Source organism: Callionymus lyra, chromosome 2 (genome assembly GCF_982586985.1).
Source record: "Callionymus lyra chromosome 2, fCalLyr1.hap1.1, whole genome shotgun sequence".
Classification (NCBI taxonomy): domain Eukaryota; kingdom Metazoa; phylum Chordata; class Actinopteri; order Syngnathiformes; family Callionymidae; genus Callionymus; species Callionymus lyra.
In genome coordinates, this window is record NC_141819.1 from 25,338,757 (window position 1) to 25,362,329 (window position 23,573).

Consider the following 23,573-nt stretch of genomic DNA (forward strand, 5'->3'; position numbering starts at 1 on the left):
GTTCGTTTGAGAGGTGAGACGTCATTGATCACTCGCCCCCTGCAGTAGAGGATGGGGTACTGCATAAAACCCAACAAATTATACGGAGTGATTCAGATCATATAGGAGCAAAGATATTTTGGGGGTTAGGTAAGGTAAGGTAAGGTAAAACTTTATTGATTTTTAAATTTTTTTCCAGTAGCCAGCAATTTTTCATAAACAATAAAAAATAATACATAAAAAATAAAATAAGAAAAGAAAAGAAAAGAACATAACATAAGAGGAAGAACTAGATGACACAATATTGACTATAGATGAATATATATATATATATGAATATAATGGAATAATATTGAAAATATTGAACTAGATGGTTCAATATTTGTTTAGTATTTAGTATTTTTCCTTGTAGCCAAATGAACTTTTTCTGAATTCAAACTTTCATTCAGAATTACAGGGATACGTGCATGAAGGTTTATTCAAATCTACTCAAAATAGAAAAACTGTGATTCATCCGAGACACCCACCTGGTCCATCTTTGATGAAGGTTCCACTCCACCTGCGTCACACACAAATGAAAGTGTCAGCGGTCGTGCTGGAAGTTAGAACCGAAATATGTCCTGAACCTTCTCTGCGGTTCCCTGTTCTGAAGGCCCAGTTGTCGGTAATACTCGGGCGAAAGCACAGCAGGGTGCGTCGTGTCGGGCTTCCGACTGGCGCTGAAATGTCTCCCTGCTGGGTGGACGCTGTGAAGAGTGTTCCTTATCATCTCCATCACCTGCTCTTTCTCTGTCAGGCAAAGTATCACACAGAGGAGAATGAAATGTCATCAAGTGTTGCTATTTCTGACTCTGTTAGTTGGAAAGGTGAACCGGCATGGAAAATGTCTAGATATCAGTTCTTAAATCAAACTGTTGTGATCTATTTTTCTTCTTATCATTATATTTGTACAAACAAAATAACTTTTTGTTGTAGAAGACGTTCAAATCTATAAAAAAAAAACATGTTTTTTTTTATGTATTTGATGAAAAGAAACAAGAGGGGACAACATAATACCAAGAGTAATATTCTATGAAGTACAACATAATGTTCTGGTGGCTGAGAGGTAAATGGTAGATAATTGTCTGCTTGAGAGCTTGTTGAGTTCAGTATAGCATATGGCACCATGTGACTGTTCTAATTACGAGCGCTCAGATTACCCTGCTACCTGTACCTTGACAACAGCAACCCCTTCCACCCCCCACAAACTGAAAAAAATGTTAAATAAAAAGCTGGTAGTTCATGAAGTTCAATGCACTTTTTACTATCAATGTTGTACCTCTAGGGCCAGCGAGCAGGAGCCACTGCTGGACGGTCGAAAGAGAGTCGGTCTGGAGAATCTGGCAGAGAACCTCAAACACCTGGAAACAAAAAGCAAATGATTTATACACCGCCGCAGATAAGCACACACAATCCATTTGTCTTTTCAACCCATCAGAACAAAAGCAGATAAACACCATGACGTCTGGATCCTGGAACGACTGTGGATACTCCAGTCGCTGAGACGCAGTCCTGCGCTGGGACAAGCCACGGGAGGCAGGAATGATTCTCCCAGTTTGAGACGAATACTGAGTCTTCAGACGAGCTGCTTCTCCCGGAGGTTGAACCTTAAATGGTTTTCACACATAAAGACACTGGATAAAATAACTTGAAAAGAGTTTTGTGCGAAAATGCCGATAATATCACGAGTATCTCTTGGTGCTTTTTGTAACAAACAGCAGATAAACATTTAAACAAATGACATTTGCTCGGTTTCTGAAACAACATTTAAGCTACGAACCCCCAAAGTCCAGTGTAGAAGAAGAAGTCGGATTGTTTCTATGTGTACCTGTGTGTTGTGGTTGGTTTGAGGACGCATTACTTTTTCAGCGATATGTTGCAGTTCACCTCTCCAACCCTCTGAAAACACAGCTGACGATGATCAAAAGTTTTCCACTAATTTTCTTTGATAGGAAATTGGGCCGTTATGACTCAACCTGAATCGCGTCGACGTTCATGCTGGGCCAAGAGCTCGTTCGCTCTCCTGCTGTCATGGCTCTTAAGGAGAGGATGCGGAAATAGAGTCGAGTTGACAAACCAATCATCTCTCACTGTGCAGATCGGCCTGCCATTTAGTCCTGTGAAATTCCAGTTACGAGAGATGAAGCCGTGTTCTCGGTTGGCGTCGGAACCAATTCATAAAGTCTAAACAGGATGTAAGTGAGCAGGATGTTTTTCCTTTGATATAAATAAAAAATAATTTTCATTATTATTATTCAACTATGTAAAAAAATAGCTTTAAGATGGGCATACACACTACTGGACTCTCAGAGAAGGTTGAGTAATCAGGTCAGAAGAAAAGGGGCAAAAAGAGTGAAAAAAAAAAAAATTAAAACAAGACAAATTTCAAATCAATTAACATCGAATTAATACATGTTAAATAAGATCTGGCCTATACCCTGGACTGAGTCTCTTTTCATAGATTTTTCTTTTGGTATTTTGGTTTTTAATTATCTTCAGCAGGTGATGAATAAAGTAAATAAATACAGCCCAAACAGCAATTATAACACCAGCGTACCTTGAATGTGTCTGACTCTGTGGGGGTGAGGGTTGTGCCTGGAAAAGAAAGAGAAAGGTCCGTCCGACCGCGGAGGGTTTTGAGTCTGATGGCTGCGAAACATTTGTGAAAATGAACTCTCGGTTCTTCTGGTGAAGCTACTGCCTATAGTCACGTCGCTAAAGTTGTAGGTCGACCCTCGACTTGACATTTTCCGTTCGAAGAAAGCTCCACCGGGCCGCGGGCTTGAACCGAGGAAATATACCGTTAGTTACATTTTGAAAAAACAAACAAACAAATAGCATTTAATGATGTGGAATCACATCTTCGATAAACTCGTCTTTACCTCGGAGCTGGAGTGGATTAAGGTCGTCTGTTTGTCTTGTTGCTAAGAAACTAAACCAAAAAAGCTCTGGAGTCAACAAACAAGTTTGGTAACCATTCTCAGTGCTTACAAAAGCTCCTAATAGACAAAAGACAGGGAGGAAAAATGCATGTCTCAATGAGAAAGTACATCCCATGAGTAGTGACAAACTAAAATGAATTGGAAAAAGTGTCAATTATCTTTAAAATTTTGCTTCATGATGTCATGGTGTGAGGTATCAATAGTTGATGATACTAGATGAATCCAGCGATAATTGATGGTACAGCTCAGAACTTTCTAGACTCCTTCATCAGCTGAACAAGCATATTCGTCTCCTCAAGATAGCCCTGGTCCACATTGTTGATCTCAGATTTTAAAAAGAGATTTACATTCTCGTATAGAATAATTCAGTTTCTGACAGAGATCACAGACTGCTTGAGATCTGCTTAAAAATCACTAATTATATAATACTTTTTGTCGTGACACCTTTACACCAAAATTTCATACGGAGTATTACAGATGGTAAAGTTCAGATTGGCTTCAGATATATAATATAAGTATTCCATTAAAAACAACAGTTTGTGTGACACAGGTGGGAAGGGTTGAGCTTAACAGACCCAACATAATAATGAGAAAGAGCAAATAGATCATATAGAATTAAACAGGAATTTCATGTTTAATTTTGAATAAAACATTTGTGACACATTTCAAACATAGGAAGGTCCAGAACCTTTTAAAAACAAAGTAGAAATTATACTTACAATGACTATATAAATAACGACACTTCAATCAACAGTTTTTGTTTGTTTTTTATTCATTTTGACACAGTTTTACACGTTCAAGGGTTAATGAAATAGATACAAGGGAACCGTTAATGTGACTCTGTGGCCAACAACAGGAACCATAAAAGGGACAGAAGCAGGAAACAAAGATACATGCAACACAGAAGCAACAAATTCATGTGTTCACAATTGCATTGATTGATAGCTTGTGTGGATGATCTCCCAATACTGTTCAAAGATCAATAGATAGATCAACGTATATCAGTTAAATCAAGTGGTCCTGAGACAGGAAATTACTTTGTATAGTTGCTGTTTAATACAAAAGACAGGAACAAAAAACAATACAATAAGATACAAAGAAATAGAAGATGATCCAGATCAATACATTTGGTAACGAAAGACAAATATATAATTTTGCTCCAAAGGTTTTAACATTTAAAATTGATCCCATTTTGTAAAGAACGTTGTGTTTGTGTAGTTCATATCAATTGTTTCCTGTGTGAGTTAACTTCGGATTGAACAGACAATCATCAAATTGTCACTGTCACTTTCTAAGGTTATTAAAGTCGCTTTATTTTGTTGCAAAGGCCATCTACAGTATAATGCTTTGCCTCTCTTTTTCTTATAGTTCAAGTGTGATTTATATTGTTGTATTACACATAATAAGAGACATTTGTTTGACTATAACATAAATAGAGTATAAAGTATATTATTTTCAACAAGGAATATTAAAAACATCCAGAGAATTGTTGAAAATATTAACCCTTGTGTTGTCTCTGGGTCAAGGTGACCGACCTCCTGGCCTTCCTCAAACCTCAATCAGATTCATTTTCAGCCACCGGGTCACCTTAACCCTGAGATAACGCAAGGTACAGTATACCGTAAACACATTAGTTTTCAGCCAAACCACTGATTATAGCAGAGAGGTTCAGATTTCACAAAAGAAATAAAGAGGAAAGTTAATCTGTTTCACAGTTTGTTGCAGTGCTGAAATGTTTATCAGAGCATTGTGAATTTGGACTTTCACTTAATGATACCACTGGGGACCGCATGGTGTGTGGCCTATGCTGCGGAGGCCATTCAAAAGAGGTTGTTGACTGAAGCTAACTTGAGATTGGAGAAAGCTATTGAGATCAGTACGTCAATGGAAATGGCTGCAAGAGAAGATCAGCTAAGTTCATCCATCCAAGTACACAAGCTTACACAAGACTCTGCACAAAAAACGGCACCTGGTCAGCCACGTTACCGCTGTGGAAAATCAGGACATCAGGCATCAGAGTGTTGGTGTAAAGACTTGGACTTTAGAAATTGTGGTAAAAAAGGCCACATTGATGGTGCCTGCAGGAATAAGATATTTAAACAACCTAATGATAAGAAGAGAGGATTTTACAAGAACAAAAAGAAACGTGTGAATAAGATGGAACAGGAATATGATGAATATGAGTTAGACGATAATACTGTGCACATTTTATCTGCCATGTGTCAGTGATGATGAAGGATACTGGGTCACACCACTACTAGAGAACAAAACCAGATCGTATGCAGGGGACACAGGTACACATGTTTCTATGGTATCAGAAACGGTTTACAAGAAGAAGCTACGGCACCTTCCTCTCCGTGAGACCAAGCTCAAGTTGAGAACATACACTGGTGAGACTGTTCCAGTGTTAGGAGCTGTGAATGTAATGGTAGAGTACAACAAACAAAGAGAGAAACTCCCACTGGACATTATTGCAGGAGACCGCCAAGCTTTACTAGGTCGCAGATGGTTACAAAAGATTAAGCTGTACTGGCGAGGAGTATTTATTGTGAGCGAGGGAGAAACGGGTTCTCTTCAGGAAGTTTTGAGAAAGCATCCCAAAGTATTTGGGGGTGAAATTGGTAGCATGAAAGATTTTAAGGTCAAACTAACAGTTAAGCCGGGAAGCCTACCTAAATGTCTCAAGGTCAGACCTGTACCCTACGCCATTAAACCAAAGGTTGACTCAGAATTAGAGGTTAGTGAAGTGTGGGGTTTTTAAACAAGTCAGCACCAGTGAATGGGCTATTCCTATTGTTCCAGTGATGAAAAAGGATGGAACTTTAAAATTTGTGGGGATTTTAAAGTGACTGTAAACAAAGTGTTGACAACAGTAAAGTACCTATTACCTCTCATTGAAGACATTTTTTTCAAACTTGGCTGGAGGAAAAAAATTCTCCAAGATAGCATATCTTCAGATGCACGTAGAGCCTGATTCACAGGAATTATTAACTATTGTGACTCAAAAAGGGTTGTATCGATATCAGAGACTATTTTTGGAAAGACCTTTTGGAATCACATCTGCTCCAGCATTATTCCAAAGGGCTATGGAGCAGATTTTGAGTGGTCTCCCAGGCGTGCAGTGTTACCTTGATGATCTGCTCATCACAGGAAAAGATGATCTGACACATTTGCAAAATCTGGAGGCAACAATGAAACAACTAGAAGACAATTGGCTGAAGGTGAGGAAAGATAAATGCAAGTTTTTCCAATCTTCTGTTGAGTACCTGAGTCATATACTCAACTCAAACATACTTGCATTTTGATCCGAAATTGCCTCTTCGACTACTGTGTGATGCATCACTTATGGGGCAGTGGTGTCTCACATTATGCCATCGGGTGAAGAAAGACCCATTGCTTTTGCGTTGAGGATGCTAAGCAAGGCTGAGAACAATTATGCACAAATCAAGCCCGAAGCACTATCCATTGTTTTCGGAATCAAGAAATTCCATTAGCTGCCGGCCCCAAGCAACGATGGGCACTGCTGCTGTCAGCCCAGCAGTATGAGATCAAGTATCGGAAGTCAGATCAACACCAAAGTGCTGACGGCCTTTCAAGACTTCCATTGCCAGTTACACACTCTGAGCACTCAAAAGCCGGGTTTTTTTTATCTTAAAGAGGTGATTACTAACCCAATACTGTCAGTACATGTGAGGAAACACACACAAACTGATCCCATTTTGTCTGAGGTTATGGACATTGTGACTAGTGGTAGAGGAGGAGAAATGAACCCAAGTTTGAAACCTTTTTTGGTTAGACAAAATGAGCTTTCAGTTCAGTCTGGGTGTTTATTGTGGGGTAATTGTGTCACCATTCCGCCAATTTTAAGAGAGAAGGTCCAGACTGAAGTTCATTCTGGACATTTGGCCCGAAGTTGCAGTGATGAAGATCACTTCCTCAGAGAGAACCGTAGTTGTGTTTAGGACAATCTTTAGCCGTTTTGGCCCCAACAACTGGGGAGAGATAATTGGCCTCAGCTGGTGTCAGAAGAGTTCAACACGTTTATGGCACAAAATGGTATCCAGCACATTAAGTCTGCTCCTTATCACCCGGCTACAAACGGACTTGCTGAGAGATTTGTACAAACCTTGAAGCATGCACTCAAGGCATCCAACAGTAAAAAGTCTCTGAATTAACGTCTTAGTGCTTTTCTACTGTCGTATAGAAAGACTCCCCAGTTGTGATAAGACACTTTAAATAAAATTGAATTGAATTGAATTGAATTGAACAACAAATATTTCTCCAGCCGCTGCTATGTTCAGGAGACAACTACGCACTCGACTTGACTTACTGAGACCTCAAAAGCAAAGCAAAGTTCCGAAAAGTGAGGATGTGCTTGCCTGGAACTATACTGGAGGTGTTAAGTGGAAACCAGCTACTGTTCTTGCAAAGACTGGCCCCGTTTCGTACTATGTTGAAACCAGTGACCATCTTATCTGGAAAAGACACGTCGATCAACTTCTTCACTCAACTGGGTTCAGTGACAACACTTCTCAATTTTCATCACCTGTTATCGAGTCGGAGATCCGCTGTGAGACCTTTCCATCAGAGGTTGTCCAAGAGAAGTCTGCTGACATGTCCGGAGTTACAAGTACACTTCCCTAAACTCAGGTGTCCGTTCCTGATTCGACTTCCATCCCCGGACTACAGCCTACATCTACACGTCGCGATCATCCAAGAAGGAACAGACGCCCTCCTGATCGACTGACATTTTAAGGTAGTGACTAACCCATTACTCTGGGGCAGAATAATTCCCTTGGGTTCAGTCCAGATTGAGGTAGTCCACCTTCTTGTTGTAGTGGTAGGTTTGTATATATATATATATACACTTATATCTGTTTGATAAATATTTGGTAGATGGTTCACAAAAGTCCGGAAGGACTTGATATATTATTGTTTTGTTTTCATGAGTAAGAAAGTAAGTAATTTTTATTTATATAATGCTTTTCCCAGAGCAGGGTCACAAAGCGCTTAAACAATCAAAACAATATTCAATAAAGTATCAACTTTAAAGATCAAGATAAAACTGATAACACAACAGGAGTTCCAGAAAATCAAGGAAAAGTCTGAACAAATAAAAACGTCTTAAGATGTTTGGAGTCAGTAGACTCCTTCAAGAAGGAGGAGTCAGTAGACTCCTTCAAGCGCAAAGAGAGAGGAAGATTGTTCCAAAGCTTAGGAGCAACAGTTTTGAAGGATTTCTCTCCTCTGGTCCTGAACTGTGTGCGTGGAACCATCAGTAGATTCTGATCCACAGACCTCAGAGCCCGAGCTGGGTTGAAAGGCTGGATTAGATCAGTGATGTAAGGCGGAGCCTGACCATGAATAGATCTGAATGTAAGAACCAGAATTTTAAAGTTAATCCTGAAAGAAACTGGAAGCCAGTGAAGAGTTTTAAGGATCGGAGAAATGTGAGTTCTTCTACATGAGTGGGTCAGAATTCTCACTGCAGAGTTCTGAATCAACTGCAGGCGAGACAGTTCCTTCTTGTTAAGACATGAAAATAAACTGTTGCAGTAGTCCGGGCGAGAAGACACAAACACATGGATTACAAGCTTCAGATCATCTTCCAACAACATTTTCCTAAGTTTAGATATTTTTCTCAGTTGAAGGAGTTTCTGGTCAGTTTTCTGCAGTGTCGAACAAGAGACATGTCTTTATCAAATACAAAACCCAGGTTTCTCAGGCTCAGTTTGACAGACTGACCTAAGTCACCCAAGTACTGACTCAACCCTGGAACCTCATCATCAGGAGCAATCACCAGAGTTTCAGTTTTGTCCACATTTAGTTGCAATGTGTTTTCACTCAGCCATTGTTTGATTTCTAGCAAACAATTGACTAAGCTGTTCAGCCTCTGGGGCTCACTTGGATCAAAAGAGCAGTAGAGCTGGATGTCATCAGCAAAAATGTGATAAGAAACATCAGGAAATCTCTGAATGATTTTACAGAGGGGAATCAAGTACAGCAAAAACAATAAAGGACCCAGAACAGAACCTTGAGGGACTCCACACATCAGATCAGACCTCATTTGATTGGCAGATACACTAAAACTGTGCCCAGAAAGGTATGATGAGAACCATTCTAACACAGACCCAGACAGTCCCACTTCATCCCTCAGTCTTTTCAGCAGGATCTGGTGATCAACTGTGTCAAAGGCTGAGGACAGATCCAAGAGAACCAGAACAGTGAATTTACCCGAGTCAGCCGACATCATGATGTCACTGGACACCTTCAGTAAAGCTGTCTCCTTAAAGTGATTTTTACGGAAGCCAGACTGAAACTTCTCATGGATGTCGCTCTGATCCAGGAAGAAAGACAGCTGCTCAGACACCACCTTCTCCAAGATCTTGGACAAGAAAGGGAGCTTAGAAATAGGCCTGAAATTACTGAGGTCAGTTGGGTCTAAGGCTGGCTTTTTGAGCAGAGGCTCTACAATGGCATGTTTAAATGCATTGGGAAAAACCCCTGTGGAAAGGGAGAGGTTCATCATATTGGTAACCCAGGGGCCAATTACATCAAATACTTTGATAAAAAGCCTACACGGAAGGACGTTGTTAGATTCAAAATTATTATACACTATACGTATACGCCATACTTAAATTAATGCTAAAAGATAATCAAAATATAAAGTATAAATTACTAGCTTCATCTAAGAGCTTAAACGTTTGAATACACATTCACAACCAACATTTCACTCAGACTGACACTGTTTCAAGAAAAGCTTGGAGCAGACTTAGAGCCAAAAAAGGGGGGCTGGAAGACAATGGAATCCGCCCACACAACAGGGTAGCAAGGAAGTTACTCTCCAGGTGACCCGAGACATGAACAAACTTGAAAGAACCACTGCCCCGGAAGAGACGACCCCCTGGACAGGAAACTTTCCCTTAAATATAGAGATGATCTTCAGTGCAGGACCGTCTTTCCCGGAGCTATTGACCTGTAGAGCTGCCGGCAAAGAGTGAGTCCGATCGATCGTAAAAGTTTGAATCTTTGTTTGTCTTGAAGCGGTGAATAAACAACCCGTACACTCTGCATCTACCTTTTTTCTCCATAAAGCAAAGTATTAAGGCCCGGAGGTAACGTCGTGTTGGAGCGACGGAAACAGTTTTTAACGTCATCTGAGCAAGAGGAGGGTTTCATCTTGTTCACTAGTGCCGAAATATCACCCAAAGATACAGCAGTGAAGGAAGACCAAGAGGAGGAGAGGGGCTCAGAGACAGTATGGGTTCCAGACAAAGGGGGAGAGATTTTCTCTTGAAAATGAAAAAATGTCAATGAAAAATCTCAACAATGCATTGCTGTCAGCTTCTCAGAAGACAGGCGTTATTTGAGGAGCAGGAGACACGAGAGCATTAATCGTGTCAAACCACACTTTGGGGTTTTTCTTATTTGCTGCTACCAGTTTTCTGATGTAATCAGATCTAGCAGTTTCTATCATCTCATTGTAAGAAGACATCAGATCCCTGAGGTGAAGTCTGTGCAAGTCAAGTTTAGTGGACTTCTAGAGACGCTCAGTCTTTAGACAAAGTCTCTTCAGACTCAGGAGATCTTCATTTGTCCAAGGGCACCGTTTTTTCTGAATTTTCAAGTTGGATTTAACAGGTGCCACTTGATCCAGTATTTCAACACAATGAGTAGTGAAACAGTAAATCAAACTGTCCACGTTTAGGCAGTCATCAAAGTCAAGAGGGTCAAACAAGACAAGAGAATGATCACTCAGATGTACATCATGTACAGATACATTAGAAATGTCCAGGCCAAGAGTAAAAACTAAGTCTAAAATTTGGCCTTTTTGATGAGTGGGTTCAGAAACATGTTTCTCAAAATAAACGGCTTCTAGTAGAACTGGTTCTAAATTATAGATTATAACATAATTCAAACTACGTTGATTCAATGTTGATTTACTGCTAGAACAGTTCTAGTAGAACTGGTTCTAAATTATAGATTATAACATAATTGAAACTACGTTGATTCAATGTTGATTTACTGCTAGAACAGTTCTAGTAGAACTGGTTCTAAATTATAGATTATAACATAATTCAAACTACGTTGATTCAATGTAGATTTACTGCTAGAAAAGTTCTAGTAGAACTGGTCCTAAATTATAGATTATAACATAATTCAAACTACGTTGGTTCAATGTAGATTTACTGCTAGAAAAATTCTAGTATAACTGGTTCTAAATTATATATTAGAACATAATTCAAACTACGTTGATTCAATGTAGATTTACTGCTAGAAAAGTTCTAGTAGTTCTAGTAGAACTGGTTCTAAATTATAGATTATAACATAATTCAAACTACGTTGATTCAATGTTAATTTACTGCTAGAACAGTTCAAGTAGAACTGGTTCTAAATTATAGATTATAACATAATTCAAACTACGTTGATTCAATGTAGATTGACTGCTAGAAAAATTCTAGTAGAACTGGTTCTAAATTATAGATTATAACATAATTCAAACTACGTTGATTCAATGTTGATTTACTGCTAGAACAGTTCGAGTAGAACTGGTTCTAAATTATAGATTATAACATAATTCAAACTACGTTGATTCAATGTTGATTTACTGCTAGAACAATTCTAGTAGAACTGGTTCTAAATTATAGATTATAACATGATTCAAACTACGTTGATTCAATGTTGATTTACTGCTAGAACAGTTCTAGTAGAACTGGTTCTAAATTATAGATTATAACATAATTCAAACTACGTTGATTCAATGTTGATTTACTGCTAGAACAGTTCTAGTAGAACTGGTTCTAAATTATAGATTATAACATAATTGAAACTACGTTGATTCAATGTTGATTTACTGCTAGAACAGTTCTAGTAGAACTGGTTCTAAATTATAGATTATAACATAATTCAAACTACGTTGATTCAATGTAGATTTACTGCTAGAAAAGTTCTAGTAGAACTGGTCCTAAATTATAGATTATAACATAATTCAAACTACGTTGATTCAATGTAGATTAACTGCTAGAACAGTTCTAGTAGAACTGGTTCTAAATTATAGATTATAACATAATTGAAACTACGTTGATTCAATGTTGATTTACTGCTAGAACAGTTCTAGTAGAACTGGTTCTAAATTATAGATTATAACATAATTCAAACTACGTTGATTCAATGTAGATTTACTGCTAGAAAAGTTCTAGTAGAACTGGTCCTAAATTATAGATTATAACATAATTCAAACTACGTTGGTTCAATGTAGATTTACTGCTAGAACAATTCTAGTAGAACTGGTTCTAAATTATATATTAGAACATAATTCAAACTACGTTGATTCAATGTAGATTTACTGCTAGAAAAGTTCTAGTAGAACTGGTTCTAAATTATAGATTATAACATAATTCAAACTACGTTGATTCAATGTTGATTTACTGCTAGAAAAGTTATAGTAGAACTGGTTCTAAATTATAGATTATAACATAATTCAAACTACGTTGATTCAATGTTGATTTACTGCTAGAACAGTTCTAGTAGAACTGGTTCTGGATTATAGATTATAACATAATTCAAACTACGTTGATTCAATGTTGATTTACTGCTAGAAAAGTTCTAGTAGAACTGGTTCTAAATTATAGATTATAACATAATTCAACCTACGTTGATTCAATGTTGATTTACTGCTAGAACAGTTCTAGTAGAACTGGTTCTGGATTATAGATTATAACATAATTCAAACTACGTTGATTCAATGTTGATTTACTGCTAGAAAAGTTCTAGTAGAACTGGTTCTAAATTATAGATTATAACATAATTCAACCTACGTTGATTCAATGTTGATTTACTGCTAGAAAAGTTATAGTAGAACTGGTTCTAAATTATAGATTATAACATAATTCAAACTACGTTGATTCAATGTTGATTTACTGCTAGAACAGTTCTAGTAGAACTGGTTCTAAATTATAGATTATAACATAATTGAAACTACGTTGATTCAATGTTGATTTACTGCTAGAACAGTTCTAGTAGAACTGGTTCTAAATTATAGATTATAACATAATTCAAACTACGTTGATTCAATGTAGATTTACTGCTAGAAAAGTTCTAGTAGAACTGGTCCTAAATTATAGATTATAACATAATTCAAACTACGTTGATTCAATGTAGATTAACTGCTAGAACAGTTCTAGTAGAACTGGTTCTAAATTATAGATTATAACATAATTGAAACTACGTTGATTCAATGTTGATTTACTGCTAGAACAGTTCTAGTAGAACTGGTTCTAAATTATAGATTATAACATAATTCAAACTACGTTGATTCAATGTAGATTTACTGCTAGAAAAGTTCTAGTAGAACTGGTCCTAAATTATAGATTATAACATAATTCAAACTACGTTGGTTCAATGTAGATTTACTGCTAGAACAATTCTAGTAGAACTGGTTCTAAATTATATATTAGAACATAATTCAAACTACGTTGATTCAATGTAGATTTACTGCTAGAAAAGTTCTAGTAGAACTGGTTCTAAATTATAGATTATAACATAATTCAAACTACGTTGATTCAATGTTGATTTACTGCTAGAAAAGTTATAGTAGAACTGGTTCTAAATTATAGGTTATAACATGATTCAAACTACGTTGATTCAATGCAGATTTACTGCTAGAAAAGTTATAGTAGAACTGGTTCTAAATTATAGATTATAACATAATTCAAACTACGTTGATTCAATGTTGATTTACTGCTAGAACAGTTCTAGTAGAACTGGTTCTGGATTATAGATTATAACATAATTCAAACTACGTTGATTCAATGTTGATTTACTGCTAGAAAAGTTCTAGTAGAACTGGTTCTAAATTATAGATTATAACATAATTCAACCTACGTTGATTCAATGTTGATTTACTGCTAGAAAAGTTATAGTAGAACTGGTTCTAAATTATAGATTATAACATAATTCAAACTACGTTGATTCAATGTTGATTTACTGCTAGAACAGTTCTAGTAGAACTGGTTCTAAATTATAGATTATAACATAATTCAAACTACGTTGATTCAATGTAGATTTACTGCTAGAAAAGTTGTAGTAGAACTGGTTCTAAATTATATATTATAACATAATTCAAACTACGTTGATTCAATGTAGATTTACTGCTAGAAAAGTTCTAGTAGTTCTAGTAGAACTGGTTCTAAATTATAGATTATAACATATTTCAAACTACGTTGGTTCAATGTAGATTTACTGCTAGAAAAATTCTAGTAGAACTGGTTCTAAATTATAGATTATAACATAATTCAAACTACGTTGATTCAATGTCAGACTAGATTGAACATCTAACATCAAAGTTGATCACTGAACGTTTTAATATCAGAGATCAGTCAAAGTAACGTGTCAACGTTGAATAAATGTAACTTCGCTCTCTGGGATTTTAGTCTTTCAAAATATATGAATTTAACTGAGGAAGAAATGCATTAAACAAACAAAAATCCTCAAAACTTCATTTCACTTCTCTTTCTGCAACACTTCTTAAGAAGAACACTTTCTGCACAAGTGGACTCTGATCACAGTCTCATCTTTTTTTTTTTTTTATGTTAAACTTGTTTCTCCACGAGGGATCGAGACACACACACACACACATACACTCACACACACACACACACTTGGAGACCCGGTGAATGAAGGGGAGCAGACGCAGCTTCCTTTAAAAGGGAGGCAGAGCCGCGTCCACATGGACCGCTGGGTGAGAGACAACACGTCCAGTCGCGGGTCCGGCATGGCAGCGGTTCCGTCCACGGGCTCGGGTCAGGCGTCCACGAAGATCACCCCGGAGATCCTGCAGGAGACGCTCCAGCTCTTTAACCTGAGCCGCCAGGACTTCATCGACACCTACAAGATCCAGCCGCTGGTCTACGTGCCCGAGCTGCCCTACAGCGCCAAGACGTCCTTCGTCATCATCTACGTGGTCATCTTCGCCCTTGCCCTGGTGGGCAACAGCCTGGTCATCTACGTGGTGGTCAAGAAGAGGGTGATCCAGACCGCCACGGACATCTTCGTGTGTTCCCTGGCGGTCAGTGACCTGCTCATCACCTTCTTCTGCATCCCCTTCACGCTGCTGCAGCACATCTCGTCGGACTGGGTCGGAGGTTAGTCACTTCGCATCATTTCGCTTCTTCATGTCACGTTTCGATTGGTGGCTCGAGAGACGGAACCAAAAAAAAAAAATTAACTTTTATTTTACTACTTAAAGTTGGACTTCATCATTATGGAAACATAATCATAATTAATAATAAAAAGTATTTTTATATGAAGGAAATACACGATATATTCATCCAGAGAAGGATAAAATGATGATCAAGTGTTGGTGGGAAATATTCTTTTGTTTTCCCGATTGTATCGTTGAAAATTGTTGACACGGAGAAGGACGACCTGGGTCAGACCATAAGGGTTTTTTTTATTTATTGATCAAATGAAGGAGAAAATAACACTTCTGACTCTGAACTTCATGGTCGCAGCAGTTGTGTGTACTTGTGGCAGATTTTGATCAAAGTTAGTTTGTACTTGGAGACGACAAATACTGCGAGATGTCAAACAATCCTCCAGGTGTGATGTTACGCTGCAATGACGCCCCCATATAACAATGCCCACATATCTTCAACTGTACTTATAGGTTGTCGTCTCTATTCTTGGTTCTTTTATTTACTCCTCATCCTCTGTTTTTATAGTGTTTTCCTCTCAGGTATATCTTTGACTTTTGTGATGCTTTATCGTACAGTAATGCCTGGTTCAACCAAATGTGTATTTTGTTTGTACACACATAATGATAATGAGACATTTCCCATGTGTTCTTGAGAATAACTTAAGTTCCTAATATCTCTATAACCTCCATTCCACCTGCCGTCTTCTCTGTTTAGACTTGGATCTAGAAGACGTGTCGATCCAAAATTGACTTCTATGTTCTCCAGTGTGTACAACAACAAGATGTGTCATTTCGGAGGATGAAATTATAGGGATTGCGATGAATTCATTACAGTAATAAGAGGTCTATAATGTTTTGTGAAGCCTTTTGTTTGTGTTAGACTTCTAGTGCTAGAGTTGCCACGGTGACGGTCCGTCAAAAGTGGACGTTGATTGATCCGTTGAACGATAAGATACTCGTCTGGACCAACAGCCCTGACATTTAATTTGTATTTTCTAATTACTTAGACTTACTGCTCAAGTGTCCCAAGAGACACTTGGGACTCAAATACAGAAGAATGTCAAAGACTAAACCCAAATCTGAATTAAGATTAAGGTTGTTTTTCTCCGCAAGTTTGGACATGAGAGTTCAAATGTAATTTAATGAATGAATAACAGATCGTAATTAAATCTCCATTAACGCTACATTAGCTTCAGGGCGATCGTCTCCTGCATTGTACCATCCATTAACCATCCAACCCGGAAACAGATTCCGGTTGAAAACCCTGTGAGGAAAACAGGTTCGTGCGTCACACCTTCTTAGTTTCGTAGCAATGACAGACGCACTCGAAGCAATGTTCGCCAATTACTGTTCATGAGTGCCAGAGAGACTCGTGACTGACCTGCAGCTCCACCACTTTGTTGACCTGGCCATTGTCTTTTTCAGGTGTTTTTTTTTGCAAGACGGTCCCTTTTGTCCAGACGACTGCCATCGTGACGGGAATCCTCACCATGACCTGCATCGCCATCGAGAGGTATCAGGGCATCGTGTTCCCGCTGAAGACCAGGCAACAGTATTCTTCCAAAAGAGCGTACAAAATGCTAGGTATTCATACTTTCCGCCGTGATCTGGTCGCACAATACTCGAGGGTTTACGGTACATGTTGAGATCACGACTGGAGAGACTGATGAAGGTGAGACTCATTTTTAGATTGACGATAATGTCAAGAATTTACAAGACGGAAGGATTATGGATCCACAAATGTGCTGTAGTAGTACAATTAGTTCTGTTGAGCATGAAATAGTAGATATTTTTAACCCTTGTGGGTCAAGGTGACCCTGAGGCCTGAAAACAAATGTGTTTGGGGTACCCCTTGTGTTATCTCAGGGTCAAGGTGACCCGGAAACCCGCAAACAAACGTGTTTGAAGTATCCCTTGTGTTATCTCGGGGTCAAGGTGACCCGGAGACCCGCAAACAAACGTGTTTGAGGTATCTCTTGTGTTATCTCAGGGTCAAGGTGACCCGGAGGCCCGCAAACAAACGTGTTTGAGGTATCCCTTGTGCTATGTCAGGGTCAAGGTGACCCGGAGGCCCGCAAACAAACGTGTTTGAGGTATCCCTTGTGTTATCTCAGGGTCAAGGTGACCCGGAGACCCGCTAACAAACGTGTTTGAGGTATCCCTTGTGTTATCTCCTCCATTATTGCATATAATTTCGGGCCTCCGGGTGACCTTGACCCTGAGATAACACAAGGGTTAAATGTATTAATGGGAGGGACTGACAGGGTACTCTTGTAATTCGCTATTAAAAGTTTTGATTATATTGATTAGAGATTGAAACCCCGGACTCTATAGAGTCTTGGTTGCTTCGTGTGTTTGAGGTGATGAAAGTTCAGTTGTAATATCTCAACACGTATGTGTTTCATTTATGGGCATCCAATTATGCAATAAATCACAGTGAATAACGTCACAAAAAGTGCTTTATTTTTTCAATTGCATTGATTCTTGAGTTATCGGCGTGAAAACAATAGTCAGTGGACATTGATTGGTCTGGTTTACATTTTATTGACCTGATTTATTTAGACAAATTTAGATTTAGACAAAAATAAAAAAAAGATAATTTAATAAAATTGATTTTAATTGACTTCATTTTCACTTTAAAATAAACATTTTATGCTGATTCGGGATTTAATACTTCTAATACGGGAGTACTTCAGTGCAATACAACAAAACTACTTGTCAGGTCCTTCTTGTCTCCTGTGACACGTTTCCTGTTGTTTCCCGCAGGATTTGTTTGGATGGCGTCAGTGGTCGTCGGCTCACCGATGCTGTTCGTGCAGCAGCTGGAGGTGAGTACGACACAGTTCAGCTTAAGTTCATTCCTGTTCAATCGGTTCAGGGGTCATAACAGTAGGAACTGCCCCTCATGAGGCTTAGATCTTGACTTCAAGTTATTCTCATTTTTATTCATATAAAGTCCTGCAAGAAATGATTAAAGCGCCTTTGTTTGCATTCCCTTATATATAATATTAGTTAAGAGCAAACATTTAGTTTTCATTTTTTTCCGGGGAAGTCGAACTGGGAGGAGACCTTGCTGCAGACATTTTGTCCGAGCAATAACTCATTGTTTGATTAGTGGATCTGCTCTGACTTTTAATGTTTGAGTTTTTTTGTTTTTTTTTAAAGCAGCACTAAGTAACATTTATAACTCAATTCATTTCAGACGTTTTTCTTTCCCTTCACTGTCCCTGACTGAAGGTGAAGTACGACTTCTTGTACGACAACAACCACGTGTGCTGCCAGGAGAGCTGGCCCTCGGTCACCCACCGACAGGCCTACACCACCTTCATCATGGTGGCCCTGTTCCTGCTCCCCCTGGCCGCCATGCTCTTCCTGTACACGCGGATCGGCATCGAACTGTGGATCCGGAAGAGGGTGGGCGACTCGTCAGTCCTCAACACCATGAACCTCCGGGAGATCAACAAGATTTCCAGGTACGTCTTTTGTTTGAGGAAATAGCTTTTTAAAAACTTATTTTAGTTCAAGAAAATAATCTTCCTAATCTTTCAACATCATTATTTGTATGTTAAAGCTAAATCTATAAACGGAACTCGAGTCAGCTTGGTTATCCTTCGGGGGTCCTACCGTCCTACTGAGCTCTGGGCTCAAAATGGCCGCCATGTACTGCTCTATGTATGGAAGTTGTTGGCGTCATAAGACCGTTGTGCGCTGCTCCCTTAAAAGCTGAATAGAAAGCATACTTTTCTTCGTCTCATTCCAATAAAGGTTTTAAACTAAATGTAGCTCAAATATTAAGCAAGTTAAAGTATTTTAAAAGTTGCAAGTCCCCCAACGTTTTTGTCCTTTAGCCATTAGCAGCCTCGGCGTTATTTTTAGTAAGCTGTCACGATCAACCAGAAAAAATTACGCTAACACAATTTTTAATTCAATACAAGCATGGCCTCTTTTCATTTCAAATATTTTTCACAGTTTTGTATCTTGTAAAACTATTTAATATGCTATACTTTTCTACATGTTGTTAAAATGTCAACCCCACATCAAATAATCAATAATCAAATAATAACATTTTGAACCTTTTTCATTATTATTTTTTTTTTGTCAACAAATTGTATTGACAATGCGACAGTTAGATTACAACACAGTCATATCAATGTGGCTTTATTTGTAAATGACTTCCAGTGCACATAAAATTGATCCCCTAATAGCAAAGTTCTTTTCAAGTTCAAGGACTGACATAGTGTCATTCATCCAAGCTTTATAAGTTGGCGATGAGGATGATTTCAACATCAATTATATCCTACTTCTGGCAATTACAGGTGCGTCAATCAAATAAATTGTTGCGGGGTAAATCTGAAGGTGTTCCGAATATAATAGATGCGTGTGGTAATGGGTGAACATTTACACCGATTATTTTTGAAAGGTTGTCAAAAACCATTTTCTAAAAGGTATTTGATTTGGGACATGTGTGTTAAGTTACGTGGAGTTAAGGAGCACCTGTCACACTTTTCAACAGAGATATAGTGTTGATAAGTTACTATGATGGAGCCTGTGTAGCACTCTAAATTGAATAATACTTAAAAGAACATTCTGACGGCTTCATCCCGGAATGCATCAGATAAACCAATTTGAAGTTCACCCTCCCACTTAATTCTAGCAAGATTATAGGAAAAGTGAGATGTGGCCCTTTATGAGGGAGCGTTGAGTATTAGGTCTACACAGTTGGAGCTGGGATTTGAGGGAATGAGCTGGTATGTGTTCGAGCATAGTCACGTAGTTGCAATGGCGGGCCGTCAGGGCTAGCAAGGCATTCTCTGCTGGCCTAATTGTAATCAGAAAATACATTTAATAAAAAATAAAAGGTTACATTTTTTTTTTTTTTTTTTTTTTCATAAATATGTATTAAATTATTCCTAATAGTCTTTTCTCTTCATCTCATTTATTTCCTCTTGCTTGCACTGCTTCTGGGATTGTACGTTCACGTGTTGCCAGAAGAAATCTACCCGAGGCCTTCAGTCGTTTCAGAAGTGGCCCTTGTCCATTGAAATCAACGGCAGCATTGTTTTAACCAATCAGATTCGAATTGGCGACACAACGTCAGCGCTACTGGGATACAGGGATGCTACTTTTCTCACAGTTTCCACGACGCTGAACGCGTTGAACACGTGACACATTCATGTCCTCTGATTGGATAGCACTGAGACAAGTCACATGGAGCTGAAACGATGATTTGAGTTAATTTAACTGTGTGTTTCTCAACAAAATGGCTGAAGAGCTTGATCTGATCGCAGATATACTTTCAAGAAGGATGTTTTAATAAAAGCTGGACGTTGTTAAGAAAGTTATACTAACTCCAAGACAAGTCTTTCATGAGCCTCAAATGATTTATTTCCTCCATGAACTACGTGAGTAAATGCACTTTTTTCTAAATAATGTTGCGCTTTATGAGATCAATAGTGGAGCGTAGTGTGTGTGTGGGTGGGGGGGAGGGGAAGTGATGCAGAGCGTGTGTGTCGTGGCCATGGAAACCACATAGACTGTAGTGGGAGTGATATTTGATACAATGCACTGATGTTCATTTGATAATAAACGTCTTATAGAACTATAACAGTTCATGGTCAGATCCCTGTGGTGAATAAAGAACCTTAAAGTAGTTATGAGCGGTGGATTCATTCTGCCTCCCCCTAATAAAGCCGGTTTGGTCTTCTGAAATGATACTGGGCAAGAGTAGTAAGTAGGTAGGTAACCTAACTCAATGGATCTTTACCCTTTTTAAGTATAAATGAGATAGAGGCCTGTGTAAGGGAGTGTGGCAAGGAGTCCGAAGAGATGGCACGATTATACATTTCTAAATTAATGGGGACAATTGATCAAAAAAAGCTTCGTAAAAGTCAACAGGATATCCATCTGGTCCAGGGGATTTACCATTATGCGTTGATTTCATCGCAGCTTTTACCTCATCCAATCCAATAGGGGCATAAAAACATATGTCGTTGAGTTGTGGAAATTTGGGGAATTGTTAGGTTATTAATAAACTAATTTAATTTAGTGTTGTCATTTGAAGATATGGAAGTATACAGTTTAGAGTACAATTTTTCAAAAATATTGTATATTGTAGAAGGATCGTTTGTTTGATTGTTTATTGGCGATCTATTTCTTTAATTGCATCATTCAATTTGTTTTTAAATGTTTGACATCTATCTATCTATCTATCTATCTATCTATCTATCTATCTATCTATCTATCTATCTATCTATCTATCTATCTATCTATCTATCTATCTATCTATCTATCTATCTATCTATCTATCTATCTATCTATCTATCTATCTATCTATCTATCTATCTAATTAACCTCATCTTTTAGATGATATTTGAAAGATGCTTTTACTCACTGACTGGGATTTTGTTGTGAGCAATTTTAGCAGTTGAATCAAAAAGGAAATGAATGAAGCGGCAAAAAAAATCCATCGAAAATGTTTTTTCTCTTATTCAAGAGAACCTGCCGCATCTCAGAGGGAATAGAGGAAAAAAAAACACATCAACTATAAAACGGTTTACGGACTGACTTCTGAGTTCATTTTTGGATAATTTTTAATCCTCCGCTCGAGACCCTTTTATGCGGATTTCTGAAACTATGAGATCTTATTTACAATTTGAACTCACCCACGTAGAACTAGCTGGTGAGGCAGCAAAAAAAAGAAAAAAGAAGCACATTCTGTACCTTTGCTCCCACATGAATGAAAGGAGAGCTTTTCTCTCCTTCTGAACCAAAAGAAGGTGAGATGCTCCAGTCGAGTGTGTTCTGTCGCTGTGTGTGTTTGTACGAGGTCGACACACACAAGCCGTTGGGAAAAGAATAGTGCCAGAACATTTTAAACGAGTAGATGAAGGTGTTTGACTCGACATTTTTTCCTTTCACAGGAAAAAGAAGCGAGCTGTGAAAATGATGGTTACCATTGTTGTACTTTTCACCATCTGCTGGGCGCCGTTCCACACCGTGCACATGCTGTTTGAATACTGTGAGTGGTCGCACACTCGCGCTGAAGAAAGGTTTGAAATAAAACCTTGACGATGATGTCTCGATTCCTGCAGACGACCTGGAGAACAAATACGACGGCGTGACGCTCAACATGATCATCGCGGTGGTCCAGGCCATCGGCTTCTTCAACAGCTTCAACAACCCCATCGTCTACGCCTTCATGAACGAGAACTTCAAGAAGAGCTGCCTCGCCGCCCTCGCCACCTGCCTGCGGGAGCCCAGCCAGCAGGGCGGCGCCGCCGTGGCGCCCAAAATGACCGTGCAGTTCGTCAAACCCCGGAGCAGGGAGATGTTCATGGAGGCGGACAGACGAGACAGCGCCAGGAAGTCGGACGACAAGGGCGCGTTGCATTTCTCGGACGTACACAGCTCGGCCGAGATCATGGGCGAGCAGATCTCCACCATCCAGACAGAAATGGCGGCCAATAGCACATCTCAGGGGAAGTGACTCTTAGGTGCCAACTAGAGGCTTCTATTAGCAGATCAGCAGGGGGCGAACCCACACCAAAGCGGGTCTCATGAAAGATTTTCAGGTCCTGGATCAGTCGTGCGTCAACAGCAACTTGTTGCATTAGCACCTCGGCGGGTGGGCTTTCTCACAAGTATGGAACCCAGCTAAGGACACCCTGGATATGTGAAGCTTTGCTTAAAAGAGCCAAACAAACAGCAAACAGCTGTCATTGCAATTTTTTTTTTCTGACATTTTTTTTAAAGAATTTTGTGACCTGTGAACACGTGAAATGCGGCTAAAGCCTTTATCTCAAACAACTGGAACTACCTCGGTCCACATTTCATGCAATACATGATTTCTATTTACCATATTAAACATCCGTGGATCATCTACTCCAGCAGCACACAATGTATTTTTAAACTTTTATTTTTTCTTATTTTAAAATGGAAGAAAAATGATTAACAATCAGCTGAATTTGGAGTAAAATCTTTGCCGCTGGATGTATTCATATTGAATTACATTTCATTGTTTTTCCCTTTTAGGCTTTATCCCCCAAAAAAAGGACCAAAAATAAAACTGGAGAAGTCATGGCATGAACTCGTCACTTGTCACCATATAATGAGAAGTCGTGACCCAAGTAACATATTTTAATTCAATTAAATATCTAAGAAGGTTTAGGCCAAAGATATAAACATAACAATGTTGAAGTAAAGCTTTTTAGAAAACCTTAGGAATGAAAGCTCATGCCTGGATTTTGAAACCTATTCTGGAAGTCACTTTGAGGTCAAAATTATTTTCAGTAAATAATGTCCTACATACAAATCAGAGGCTGATATCATTGGTCCATGTTCGGTTTGTTGATCTAAAATCTAAATAATAGAATAAGTTAAATTAAAACGATAATCAATGTTTCACTTCCTGTCATTTC

At 38.6% G+C, this 23,573-nt stretch overlaps 2 protein-coding genes across 2 annotated transcripts; one reads left to right on the forward strand and one right to left on the reverse strand.

Annotated features, from left to right (window-relative positions):
- Positions 1–562: 562 nt before the first annotated feature.
- tbata (thymus, brain and testes associated) lies at positions 563–2,678 on the reverse strand. The gene is made up of 6 exons (XM_087782977.1): positions 2,576–2,678; positions 1,995–2,135; positions 1,847–1,917; positions 1,476–1,625; positions 1,298–1,379; positions 563–768 (listed from the first exon to the last, which is right to left on the reverse strand). The coding sequence occupies exons 1-6, from the start codon at positions 2,676–2,678 to the stop codon at positions 563–565; spliced, it is 753 nt and encodes a 250-aa protein (XP_087639103.1).
- Positions 2,679–14,688: 12,010 nt separating this feature from the next.
- On the forward strand, positions 14,689–22,642 carry qrfprb (pyroglutamylated RFamide peptide receptor b). The gene is made up of 6 exons (XM_087782978.1): positions 14,689–15,103; positions 16,582–16,740; positions 17,923–17,984; positions 18,394–18,629; positions 22,077–22,174; positions 22,248–22,642. The coding sequence occupies exons 1-6, from the start codon at positions 14,689–14,691 to the stop codon at positions 22,640–22,642; spliced, it is 1,365 nt and encodes a 454-aa protein (XP_087639104.1).
- The last annotated feature ends 931 nt before the right edge of the window (positions 22,643–23,573 follow it).

Bases quoted from the DNA above. Each gene is read 5' to 3' on its own strand.
- tbata (XM_087782977.1), bottom strand. From the start codon at position 2,678: ATGTTTCGCAGCCATCAGACTCAAAACCCTCCGCGGTCGGACGGACCT. The intron at 2,136-2,575 runs GTACGCTGGTGT...GGAATTTCACAG, and splicing joins CAGAGTCAGACACATTCAAG to GACTAAATGGCAGGCCGATC. The intron at 769-1,297 runs GTACAACATTGA...TTTGCCTGACAG, and splicing joins CCTGCTCGCTGGCCCTAGAG to AGAAAGAGCAGGTGATGGAG.
- qrfprb (XM_087782978.1), top strand. From the start codon at position 14,689: ATGGACCGCTGGGTGAGAGACAACACGTCCAGTCGCGGGTCCGGCATG. The intron at 17,985-18,393 runs GTGAGTACGACA...CCCTGACTGAAG, and splicing joins TGTTCGTGCAGCAGCTGGAG to GTGAAGTACGACTTCTTGTA. The intron at 22,175-22,247 runs GTGAGTGGTCGC...CGATTCCTGCAG, and splicing joins GCACATGCTGTTTGAATACT to ACGACCTGGAGAACAAATAC.